At 43.6% G+C, this 13,215-nt stretch overlaps 1 protein-coding gene across 1 annotated transcript; it reads left to right on the plus strand.

The window, feature by feature from the left end:
- Positions 1-4,837: 4,837 nt before the first annotated feature.
- On the plus strand, positions 4,838-10,973 carry LOC138788216 (guanylyl cyclase inhibitory protein-like). The gene is made up of 5 exons (XM_069965903.1): positions 4,838-4,905; positions 6,569-6,701; positions 8,758-8,907; positions 9,641-9,746; positions 10,059-10,973. Exons 1-5 carry the CDS (start codon positions 4,838-4,840, stop codon positions 10,220-10,222), a joined length of 621 nt encoding a protein of 206 aa, XP_069822004.1. The 3' UTR covers positions 10,223-10,973.
- Positions 10,974-13,215: the final 2,242 nt, after the last annotated feature.

Genomic DNA, 13,215 nt, shown 5'->3' on the forward strand with positions numbered 1-13,215 from the left:
ACACACACGACAGAGCTATGTACACACACACACACACACATGACAGAGCTATGTACACACACACACACACACACGACAGAGCTATGTACACACACACAGACACATGACAGAGCTATGTACACACACACACACACACACACGACAGAGCTATGTACACACACACAGACACATGACAGAGCTATGTACACACACACATGACAGAGCTATGTACACACATACACATGACAGAGCTATGTACACACACACACATGACAGAGCTATGTACACACACACACACACACATGACAGAGCTATGTACACACACACACACACACACATGACAGAGCTATGTACACACACACACACACACACATGACAGAGCTATGTATACACACACACACACACACGACAGAGCTATGTACACACACACACACACACACACATGACAGAGCTATGTACACACACACACACACACACATGACAGAGCTATGTACACACACACACACACACACATGACAGAGCTATGTACACACACACATGACAGAGCTATGTACACACACACACACACACACATGACAGAGCTATGTACACACACACACACACACATGACAGAGCTATGTACACACACACATGACAGAGCTATGTACACACACACACACACACACATGACAGAGCTATGTACACACACACACACACATGACAGAGCTATGTACACACACACATGACAGAGCTATGTACACACATACACATGACAGAGCTATGTACACACACACACACATGACAGAGCTATGTACACACACACACACACACACACATGACAGAGCTATGTACACACACACACACACACACACACACACACATGACAGAGCTATGTACACACACACACACACACACACACACATGACAGAGCTATGTACACACACACACACACACATGACAGAGCTATGTACACACACACACACATGACAGAGCTATGTACACACACACACACACATGACAGAGCTATGTACACACACACACACACACACACACATGACAGAGCTATGTACACACACACACACACACACACATGACAGAGCTATGTACACACACACACATGACAGAGCTATGTACACACACACATGACAGAGCTATGTACACACACACACACACACACACACACACATGACAGAGCTATGTACACACACACACACACACACACACACATGACAGAGCTATGTACACACACACACACACACACACACACATGACAGAGCTATGTACACACACACACACACACACACACACACATGACAGAGCTATGTACACACACACACACACACATGACAGAGCTATGTACACACACACACACACATGACAGAGCTATGTACACACACACATGACAGAGCTATGTACACACACACACACACACACACACATGACAGAGCTATGTACACACACACACACACATGACAGAGCTATGTACACACACACATGACAGAGCTATGTACACACACACACACACACACACACATGACAGAGCTATGTACACACACACACACACACACACACACACATGACAGAGCTATGTACACACACACACACACATGACAGAGCTATGTACACACACACACACACACACACGCCAGAGCTATGTATACACACACACATGACAGAGCTATGTGTACACACACACACACACACACACACACAGACAGGCCCATCACACAGACATTCACAGACACTTACTTTTCATGCTGGCCTCCAGGCTCCAGGCCTGCACTTATCTCCATCTTCCTCTCCTCATGACTTTGCAGCCTGCAGGCCTTCCCCCTTACCTTCTGCACCGACTGCAGAGCTGTATAAAGGAGGGGGCAGACATCACTGCAGGGGGAGGGGGACCAGGACAGAGAAGAGGGGGCCACAGCTCTTCACTGTATCTTCTGTGGTATGTCCAGCCTGGGAGCTGCTGAGAGGGAGGGGGGGCATCCACGGAGAGTGCAGGAGGGGGAGGGGGGATGGAGCCGGTCTCTTCCCTATGTCTGGCAGCTGCTGGAGCCTCCTCAATCCAGCAGGGGCCCTCAGCAAGCCCACCAGGCATGAAAGAGGGCGGGCGGCCAGCTGGAAGGGCGCTCCAGCAGACAGGCAGCACATCTAAGGTCCATAGATGTGCAGTGCAGCTCTCTGTCTGCCAGAGCGCCCCCTAGCTGGCCGGGAGTGAGGCGCCCTGTGCAAGTGCACAGGTCGCACACCCCAAAGGCCGGCCCTGCGTCCCATTGCCTGATACTGTACCATACTCTGTCTCTACTGTGCTGTAGGAGTGTGCTGTAATGAGCTCCCCCTGGTGGGCAAAAGCTGCCATACCGCATGCTTTCCCTGCTGTGCTGTACTAGTGTGCTGTGATGAGCACCCCCTGGTGGCCGTAAGCCGCCATACTGTACACTGTCCCTACTGTGCTGTGTAAGTGTGCTGTGGTGAGCTCTTCCTGGTGGCCTGAGGGCGCCATACTATACGCTCTGTCCCTGCCGTGTGTGTGACATGTGAACTTCTTCTTCTTGGAAAATAAGACATCCCCTGTAAATAAGACCTAGCGCATCTTTGGGAGCCAAAATTTATATACGCACAGGAAAACACGGTATTAAACATGCTTGCTTTAAGGGGGTGAGACATAGATCTTCTGATTCTTAGCTGCTTTCCTTTAACAATAAACAAACAATCCACCGATCAGGAACATAGACGGTAAAAATAGTAAAGATATTCCAAATAGTTTCTTTCTGTAATTAGATGATCCCTCCAAAAATCGCATTACTGATCAGAAGTTGTGATGTTTATCGCTTCTCTATGTCAAGTCCTTATTATCCCGTACGACTTGTTCTATAAGAGGATCGTTCCACCGCATGAACCCGGGTGCCCTGTGGTGACGAGGACCAAGATTTAACCTAATTTAGGACAATGGGGAACAACAACCAGACAGAGAACATCCAGTAGAGGAAAACTACAGAAGCTATGCTGAGAATACACCAATAATAGTCATCCTTTAACTTTTTTCTGTCTTCGTAATATGATTTTAGCTTAGTTTGTCCCATAGATAATAACTTGCACCTGTTCATCTCATCTGTTGCTGGTTCCTACATCTGGGGCAAATTCAGAGAAATATAGGTCAAAAAATTGTGTCATATCCACCAGATTTTCAATGGAAAGTTGTCCAGTCAAAACTAGAAGTAGAAATACAATAAAATGTAGTGGGAAAAATAAAACCGACGTGTTTTGGGGGTATCACAGACAGCCTTACTCATGGTCACAGTAGGTGCATAGAAAAATCTGGCAGAGAACTAGCTCCTAAAGCCTCTAATAGTCAGCTCCTCATGGCACATATATTTCTCCTTCAGGACCATCCAAGGAACCATGTAAAAGTCCTTTCACATGGCCTAGCAAGGATCCGATCAGCCAGGTTGACGCTCATTTTCAGTGCCTTTAGAAGACACAATTGATTGCACGGCCGGGCTACACGATTGATCACTGCATTTAAAGTGTCACTGTCGTTTTAACAAAAACTTTTCACGCTAAAAGTTTTGATTGTTCCAGACCTGATTGTGCGATTGGGAGAGCGAGCCGGGAGAAGACCGCGCTTATCTTCCTCATATTTAAAGGGTCCGCACAAGCACTGATCTGTGTGATCGGCACTGGTTTACAGAGCCTTCCCAAGGCCTTAGCAGTCGCGTGGCCTTTTCTACTATAAGCCGTTGGCCAAAAATTTCTAATTACATGGAGTTATGTGTGGCAAATGGTAAGGATTTTTTGGTTGGTCGGAACAGGCTGATCAGCCAAAGAGCAAGCAAGGACTTCATTGGCTGATCCCTAGCCCTATCACACAGGTGATATCAGACTGTTCATCTTGCGTAATAGGGCTCTAACCTGGCTAAACTTAGAATTTTATGCTTTCAGCTATTAGACGAAGGGATTTTAACAATATACGATCACAAACGAGATTGTTTACCGTTAACCTGAAATTGTTTACACACATATTACACACAGAACGATACTCGTTAGTTACCATCGTTACTTCGATCGTTTTTCCATCTGATCCCAGCAAATGAAGGAACGAGGGGGAATTACACTGAACGGTTAGTGAACGAATGCGGAATCAGAGAACGATTAACAACAATTTTGGTGTCAGCACCAAACGAACGATGAACGATTTTTCGTGGGTCATTTGACTGTTGACGGCATTTAAACTAAACAATTATCTTCTAAATTCAAACATTATAACGATAATTTTCACCATAATCGTCCAATGTAATAGGGCCCTTAGACTTGGCCATGGATTTTGGGAGTTTTTGGAGGTTCAGGTGTTTATCTATCTATGACCATCAGGTTCCTTATCCTTCTTGAAAGCAAACACATATTGGGGAAGTCAAGCCTAGACTTTCAATCACTGGGTGATGTGTGGATGAAAAGTTTTGCAGGGGAAGTTAACTTGGCCTTCTAGACTAGTTCCAAGTTGGGGAATTTGTTGGGGCCCCTAATAATAAGGTATAAATGTACTTATAGTTCAGAATTTTTAAGCCTGGCCATAAGTTGTCTCCTTGCTGCATTCGAGACTCTGATCATCACCTGTTATAATAGGCAGTAAACTGCTATAATAAGAATATCTGTTATCTTTGCAGAGGTTTGGCAACAGTCAGGGCTCAGGTCATGTTGTGTTGTAGTTAAAGTGGATTATAGTACATGTAATCACATTAGTGTCAGGGCAGCACGTCTGAGCAGATTAAATACTTGCAATGTAATTTGGGAGATGCACGGCCCTTAATCTGTAAGCTTGTATAAATTCTGCGCAGGGTAGAAGGCTGAAAATAGTTTCCCCCATGTTTTCTCAGTGATGGGTCAGGTGTCATCAATGCCGCGGAAGAGTGGAGTTTACGTCCTGGAGCTTCATGAATGGTATAGGTAATTTTTTTGTATGTTTTTGTATTGGTTAATGTTAACGGGATAGAAATGGAGTTTCGAGAAACTCGGATCATCCTTAAACTTCTGAATTTTATATATCTAAGATACACGTTCCCTCTATGGTAACAGGAAATGCCAAAGAGTGGCATGGACCATCAAAGGTCAATGTGTTTCAGGTCTATGTGACTCTTAGTCATAGCTCTATCTAATATTAGGAGATCACGCACCAAAACTTTGGCTGTCATTTTGCTTCTTTTTAGCCACCGAGGATTTTTCTCTTTGCTTTTGCTTCTTGTAGCCCAGTGGGTTTTAACGCAAGCCTTAAAGCATGGCTTAAAAGAAACCTTTCGACATATCACAAAAATGTAAAAAGTTTTGATCTGTCTCAGCACTGAAACTACTACCGATTATTAGGAGAAGCAAACGGCTATGCTCCTCACTCCCCAACTCTCTGCTCAATACGACTTTGTTGGATACGACTCCATTGTCAGATTGAGCCGCAAGCCGAGGAGTGAAGCACAATTCTCCTAAACCAATCAAAATTTTTGACAGAGGCAACCAATGTACCCTTAAAAACCTCACCCCATCATGGATAGAACATATGAACACTGTGTAGATATTTCCCCTAAATAGAGAAATGTGTCCAGTCCTTTCCGTGTGGCCAAATAGCAGAAGCAATGACTGATCTTCTATCTTTATCTTCGGGAGAACTTTTTAGCATTGCAGGGTTCCCAAATAAAATTAGTAATTTTTGTTTAAATGATATATTCTATGTGCACATCACCACTGTTTGAGTTATAGTGCTGGGTATGGTTTGTCCTGCCCCTTCTTATTCTGTATCTAGAGGCAATGCTTCACTTCTTTATATTGGATGTCTTCCTCATCTTTCTTCTTCTGCTGGAAAATATCTCCTCAGCTTTGGAGGAAGAGTCTCATCAAGTGTTTTCTCTAAGTCTTTGTAGTCAGTGAGGAGCTGGATGGTTAGGGACCTGAGCCGGGGGAGCACAAACAGAACCAAACGATTTTCCAATTTGCTGTAAATGTTGGATGGTCCATTCTTTTGGTTGACTTAGATGGAGATAAAGTCTTCTTTAAGCAATGCAACTATTTCTGGTAGTGAAGGGGTTCTGGAATAGTAATAGGGCTTATGAGGTAGTAAGTGATTTTTGATGGACAAGGTCAGACAAGCGGAGTAATTAGGTTAAATGCAACATCCTTGGTGGCCTAGGGTAGCGGGGAGCTTTATGTGACGTTGGTAAAGTTATATTTATTGTTGTCTATGAGGGTGTTTTGATTATGGAATACTTTTTTTATAATGATTTCTGCCCATGCTGGTGTAAAAAGAAAAAATACTCACCTTCCCCACTCTCCTGTTGCCACCGCTCAGCTCCTCTGTGCTGCACAGTGGGACCACCACAATGATGGCTGTGGGGGAGGTGAGTACAGGATTATTTTCTTCTTTTTTTGAATTCTTGGAAGAACCACTATTCTGATCCCTATGTGGCATCCCTTCACATAACCCTTACATTTTTACACTTCCTTCTTTGCCTTTGTTCATGTTGCCACATGTAATTCAAGGTATCTAGCAAAAGAAATAGCCTTCCAGTTTAGGAACTTCCACTTGATAACTTGTATTTTCGGATGTTGCCCTGTTCCTTTACAGAAAGTTTGTCCAGGAATGCCCCAGCGGCCTCATCACTCTTCATGAATTTCGGAAGTATTTCTGTGACTGTACAGTAGGAAGTGATTCCTCAGAATATGCCGAACAGATATTCCGAGCCTTGGATAACAATGGGGTAAGAGGAACAGAATTCAGAAATATCTTTCATTGGGTAATGTTTTCAGTGCAGGCTCTGTGGCCTGTGGATGAGTAGAAGAACAGTCAATCAGTTGAGTAGCCCGTTCTTACGAGGTGAGGCAAGTGTCCAAGGCAAGGGATTCAGAATTTAACCACCACCTCAGGACCTACTGGATAGAGATCCATTTCCCTAATTACCTGTGAACCCCCACAAATCCCTACCATTCCCCCATTCCCTCAATACATCTGCTAAGTCATCTGGCCTCCCTAAAGTAATTTGGATCCTCTTCTTGGTTTTTTTTTTGGCTTCTAGAGCTTCTGCTCCTGGCTCCATCTGTCACCTCTTTTAGTTTTATAAACACCAGCCTATTGCTTGATTTCTACAGTCATTCACTTCCTTCTTCAGTGGCAACTTTGCCCCCAAATGTAATTGGTAAGAACCATAAATTCTTACTCTCCTAATGGTTCCAAGGCCTAGATGGCCAACCATTGCACCTACTCCCTGTCCCGGCCCAGACCACTAAGCTATGTTACTTTTAATGTGTTGCATTGATGAATCTTCAAGTCCCAGCCTTCAGCTCAAACCTTTTTTGTGAATCCGACTTATCGATTGTGAGACTTATGAAGTTCATGGCCATGGTTTCTTTCCCCCATGACACAAGCACATGCAGTTAGACATAGATGTCCTCATGTTTTGGGTAGATGTCCTAGAACCTTTATTCTACAATGCATACAAGTTTTACGCCTCTTGGCTTTTAGCATATGACACTTGAGTAGGGTATCGTCTTCACCCACCTGACTTATGCTACTTCTCAACTCGTCCAGAATAGACACCTTAGCTTTAAGTGGATTTTGTTGGTGACAATAGCTATTCTAATCAATAAACAACATATAAAGTACCATAACAATGTAATTCCTGATCAATCATGAGGCCTCGGGATTGCCACATTGACACTGTGCATAACAATAATTCCTGAGTATTTATAACTACCTGATGAGGAATGTCCTATGAGCTTCATATCTAGAAATGATGCACCTAGCATCACTGTAATTCTAGCCAATTATTGTTGGCTCATAGACAGAACCAAACCATAGTCTAATATTCTACAGGTAACCACCAGATCACCTTACCAACTACAAAGACTTCTCACTACGAACACTGCAGTGACTATCCATTCCACCCAACTGCCCAGCCAATCCCAACTACTCACCCACCCAATCATGCCGTTTTTAATCCATAAAATGGGAAGGAAGCACAGGCTGGAATTTTCTCAATCACCATCATAAAATGACTACCAGGCTGCCTTTTCTCCTTCTATTTGGAGCTCTACAGCCCTTCCCATCTGACTTTTACTTTGCTAATTATTTACCATTTTTACACTTTAAAGGGGTTATCCCACAAACATTTTTTGCATTTGTTCTCAGCCAGGCAAGTAAAAAAAAATTCCTATTCTCCTATTCTTCCCATCACTGCTAACATGGAGTCCTGGTCCCTGAGGTGCCACATGTTTAGAATCTTGGTCGGCACTAGCCATTGCCCACTCTGACAATCAGTGGCCATTGGTTTCCTAAGTGGCCAATGGCTCATTCCAACCTCAGACCTGGATGTGCGTCGAATTATTTTTCCTCCTTCTTGAGCACAATTATGGTGGCTTTCTCACCCACTAAGCCCCTAGCCTAGACTTACTAAAATAAAAACTTTGCCTCAGTTGTAAATTGGGATTAGACCAAGATATAAAAAAAAAAAAAGCTCTCTGCCAAATGTCCACACGTGATAGAAAGGAAAGGGTTTAGTATTTATAATTTTGGGGATTTGTGATGAAGTGACTAGATTTAGGGTAACTGGGTTAATAGAGGAATCAGAATGCAAAGTTTTCAAGATCAGAGTATAAAACACTGCCTCCTGCCAATGGGTAGAGACCAAGACCCCTCTGAATACAATCAGTACTCACAGGTCCGATGTTTCAAAGCAGTCCAGACAATTTCAATTTGCTACTTTTTTTTAGGTTTAATACTTAACTTTTTGATTGATTGATTTTTTTCATTTTCGGCAGGACGGAATAGTAGACTTCCGGGAATATGTGACGGCAATCAGTATGCTTGCTAATGGGACTCCTGAGGACAAACTCAAGTGGTCCTTCAGGTTATACGATAAAGACAACGATGGGGCCATCACCCGCTCAGAGATGTTAGACATCATGAAGGTTTGTGTGAATCACTAGTGCAATGTCATATACCATTGTAGTTGCAAGGATGTACCAAAACATGTCTTCCCGGACAACTATCCCAATCCCGAAGTATCAAGGGGAATTGTCATTGATATAATGAGCTTACTGGACAAGCTTCAACTTAGGCTCTGCATGGTTACAAGTCTTTCATCTTTTAACACAACCAGGGGTGCAACTTGAGCTCTTGGTCTCCATTCAGAATCTGCACAAGACCCCACCACCACCGACTAACATATGGTACGGTAGCATCTTACTATTTGACAAAGGGGCCTTTAGACTCTCTTGGGCTCCCAGGCCCAAATGCTTTTACTATGTTACAGGAGGCCTTTAGACCTTCTTGGGCTCCAGTGCCCATTGGCTCTCACTATTTGACAAGGGGTCCCTTTGACTCTCTCAGGTTTTAGATCCCTGGCACTCTTACTATGTGACAGGGGGCATTTGGACCTTCATAGGCTCCAGAGCCCAGGTGCTCTTACTATCTAAGGGGGGACTTTTGACCTATTTGGGCTTCAGAGACCTTTGGCTCTTACTCTGTGGAAGGGTAGCCTTTGCACCTGCTCCAGGGCTCATGTGTGACTGCTACCTAGATACCTCCAATAGCTATAATATCTAATATCCCATTGATCACATTTTTGGAGAAGTTTTTGCTCTCAATTGTCATAACTAGTCATTGGTCAACATGCTTTATAACTTACCATCTTTCTTGCAGACGGTGTATAAAATGAGCGTCGCTGCTTCGATAGCAAAGGTCAACCCACTGAGCGCAGAAGAGTGCACAAATCGCATTTTTATTCGCCTGGATAAAGACCACGATGGTAAAGAATCATTGACTTATGCAGTAGCAGTAAAAGGCTATGACTAGTGATAGTTGAATTTACAGTAGGAATCGCCAAATCCCATAGTTCAAGCATCGGCCCCGTCTAACCACCTAGATGATGTGGTCACTGTTGGTTGCAGCATCTAGGCGGTTATCTCCAACCTCAGGGGGATTCTATTGGGAGTCAGATGTAATGCATAGTTTGCACCCACTTAAAATGGAGCGGGCCATACCCTCTCCCCTCAGGAGAAACATAAGGTTTGCTATGGCTACAATGTAGCCCCATTCACTTGTTTGCTTTGTCCTCCAGCCATCATCAGTCTCCAAGAGTTTGTGGACGGCTCTCTGGACGATGACTGGATTCGGGAGATGCTGGAATGTGACCTTAGCACCGTGGAAATCGAGAACTTGCCAAAGCGCAATCTGCTGCACTCCATGTCATCCAGAGAAAGCATGTTCAGTGGCCATCACTAACCCCGCAATAAAGCCACGCCCACATCCCGTGCCCAGAAATGTCCAGGATTATGCAATTTACCATAAAATTCATTCCTTCAAAAAACGGAACTGTTGGCAAGTATGCATTGATCACTCTTACTTGTGTCAGGCCCCTTCATCTGAACTCATTTCTAATATACCCTGAAAGGCGTGAAGGATTGGGCATGCTCCATTTCAATGTCTGATCCTTGTGTTCGCAAGGAAGCCACTGCCAGAGTCTCGGACAAAGTAAACGTGTGTGGGAGCATCAGACGTAATAGCTGTTGGCCAATCTAGTTATTGACCGACAGGTATTGACGGTATATAGCCACCTTAATCAAGGGAATTGGAACTCTGTATCAGAAAATGGATCTCAAACCATAATCAATATCTATCAAATTAGTCGTCCTGCCAGGTCCTTTTTCTTTTTAAAATGGCTTAAAAAAGTTAAATAATAAAAGGAATCATATTCACCTAATCGTACTCACCGATCCTACCCCTTCCTCCCTGTTCTTCCTGGGTCTAAGTGATAGCCAGTGATTGGCTGCAGCCGTCACATGTTTCTGTCAATGGGCCTAAGCGAGGGATCGGTAAGGTGAGTATGACCTCATTTATTATTTAACAACACTGTAACCCATTTTGAAAAAAAAAAAAAAAAAAGAATCAGCAAACAACATTGACTTCAGTAAGATTAAAATTGTTCACGGGTGGAAATTCAGTTAAAATTTTGTATTGTGTATTTTGCTTCAAGATTCGACCTATTCCAGCAGATTTTTGTACAAATTTTCTGTTATTGTTTGTAAATAAATAAACATGATAAGAAAACAGGTTGAGTGCAAATCGCTGATAATAATCAGGGACACATAAGCGTGATATATTATATAGAAAAGGACGAGGTATCCAGCAGTGATAAATCAATTTGGACTGGTAACAAATTTTACCAAAAAATTTTTTGAATAATTTTTTTTATTGACTTTATTTGTATACCTGGCTGCTCAGTCAGTTGGGAATATAGTCATTGTTCCCGCTCTTGTCAGGCCCAGACCGACATCTTCTTCTGCTTCCTCTACTGACCAGTAAGTGATGACTAGAGTGCTGCAGAATTTCCCTCTATGACCAATTATGATCACTAAATGGTCACTAGAGGGCGCACAGACCTGACAGGAACAGGGAAGGGTGAGTATATTCATAAGACTCTGCAAGAGGAGCGAGCTCTCCTGTCATTTTAGTAAGAGGTACTAATGTGTTATGTATTAAAGTTATATAATTAGTAGTATAAAATGATTATGCTTACTGTGTTCACTGAGCAGCAGGTATACAGCACAAGCCTCCTTCTGCTCAGTGAATAGTTTTCATGGTGCGCTGGCATAGGATGTCACAAAAACATGTAGAACAACAGGGACTCCTGTCTTTTTGACAGGAGTCCAAACTTTTATTGTGTACAGCCTGTAGATGTCAGTCAGTCAGGTGACCGGTACCTTGCCCAGGGAGTGTAGGGCTGAATCCAAACCAACCGTTCAATGTGCAGCAAATAATGAAAAGTCCCAACACTTCACCTATTATCATCATGTTAAATGGCAGCTCCACTTAAACAGCTGATTCCCTTACTATATAAGTGTCTACTCTTATGCTTTGCGTTATTGAATCCGACATTAGTTAGGGGTTCATAAGAACCTCCTCCAGAAGAAGAACCCATCAGAGGTTGTCACTGACCACCCTGAGCAATAATCTCAGAACTTCCTGCTTCTTTCATTGTATCACTACTGCTGACTGGCTGAGAGACATCATGTGGAACGCTCTGTGACTCCATAGAGGCAGGAAGGGGATCAAATCCCGTTTCCCCTTCCACTTATTCTTCATTTATTTTAAGAAAACAAGGGATAGAAAAGAGTGGGAATAAAAAAAAATACTGCAATTATTTTCTTATGCATTTGTTTTGCAGACGTCTTACCAGTCACATGACAAACAGACAAGCCATCTTATCCTGTGATTTGTAAAAATTCTGACATTTTGCGGGACTCTGCATATACTGGTAGCAAGACTTTTTTTTAGGGGCCCCTGTGTATCCTGTACAGCAGGTCACCATTCTCAGTAATTCTATATCTCCAGCTGTTGGATCAGAGCAGAGACCAGAAGGAGCTGATTCCTTCTCTTTAGCTTCTCCTCCAGACTTTTTTTGTCTCCCTTTTTTTTCGTGATCAGTTTCTTTAGATCATCGCTACCACCAGGCTGGGGGTACGGAACCTTGGCTCTCCAGCTGTTGGATCAGAGCAAAGACCAGCAGTGACGTCTGCTCCTCCTCACTCTGGATCCTCTCCTACAGATCTTACTGATCTGTCTGTATTCTGATCAAGGACTTGATTCCTTCTCTTGGGCTTCTCCTCCAGACTTTTTTTTAGGAGCCCCAGTGTAGCCAGTACAGCAGGTCACCATTCTCAGTAATTCTATATCTCCAGCTGTTGGATCAGAGCAGAGAACGGCAGTGACGTCTGCTCCTCCTCACTCTGGATCCTCTCCTACAGATCTTACCTTATCCGTCTCCTGATCAAGGAGCTGATTCCTTCTCTTTAGCTTCTCCTCCAGACTTTTTTTGTCTCCCTTTTTCTTCGTGATCAGTTTCTTTAGATCATCGCTACCACCAGGCTGGGGGTACGGAACCTTGGCTCTCCAGCTGTTGGATCAGAGCAGAGACCAGCAGTGACGTCTGCTCCTCCTCACTCTGGATCCTCTCCTACAGATCTTACTGATCTGTCTGTATTCTGATCAAGGACTTGATTCCTTCTCTTGGGCTTCTCCTCCAGACTTTTTTTTAGGAGCCCCAGTGTAGCCAGTACAGCAGGTCACCATTCTCAGTAATTCTATATCTCCAGCTGTTGGATCAGAGCAGAGAACGGCAGTGACGTCTGCTCCTCCTCACTCTGGATCCTCTCCTACAGATCTTACCTGATCCGTCTCCTGATCAAGGACTTGATTCCTTCTCTTGAACTTTTCCT

This window comes from Dendropsophus ebraccatus, chromosome 1, assembly GCF_027789765.1.
Source record: "Dendropsophus ebraccatus isolate aDenEbr1 chromosome 1, aDenEbr1.pat, whole genome shotgun sequence".
Classification (NCBI taxonomy): Eukaryota; Metazoa; Chordata; class Amphibia; order Anura; family Hylidae; genus Dendropsophus; species Dendropsophus ebraccatus.

Coding starts and splice junctions, on each gene's coding strand:
- LOC138788216 (XM_069965903.1), top strand. CDS start 4,838: ATGGGTCAGGTGTCATCAATGCCGCGGAAGAGTGGAGTTTACGTCCTG. Junction 4,906..6,568: donor GAGCTTCATGAATGGTATAG/GTAATTTTTTTG, acceptor GTTCCTTTACAG/AAAGTTTGTCCAGGAATGCC. Junction 8,908..9,640: donor AGATGTTAGACATCATGAAG/GTTTGTGTGAAT, acceptor TCTTTCTTGCAG/ACGGTGTATAAAATGAGCGT.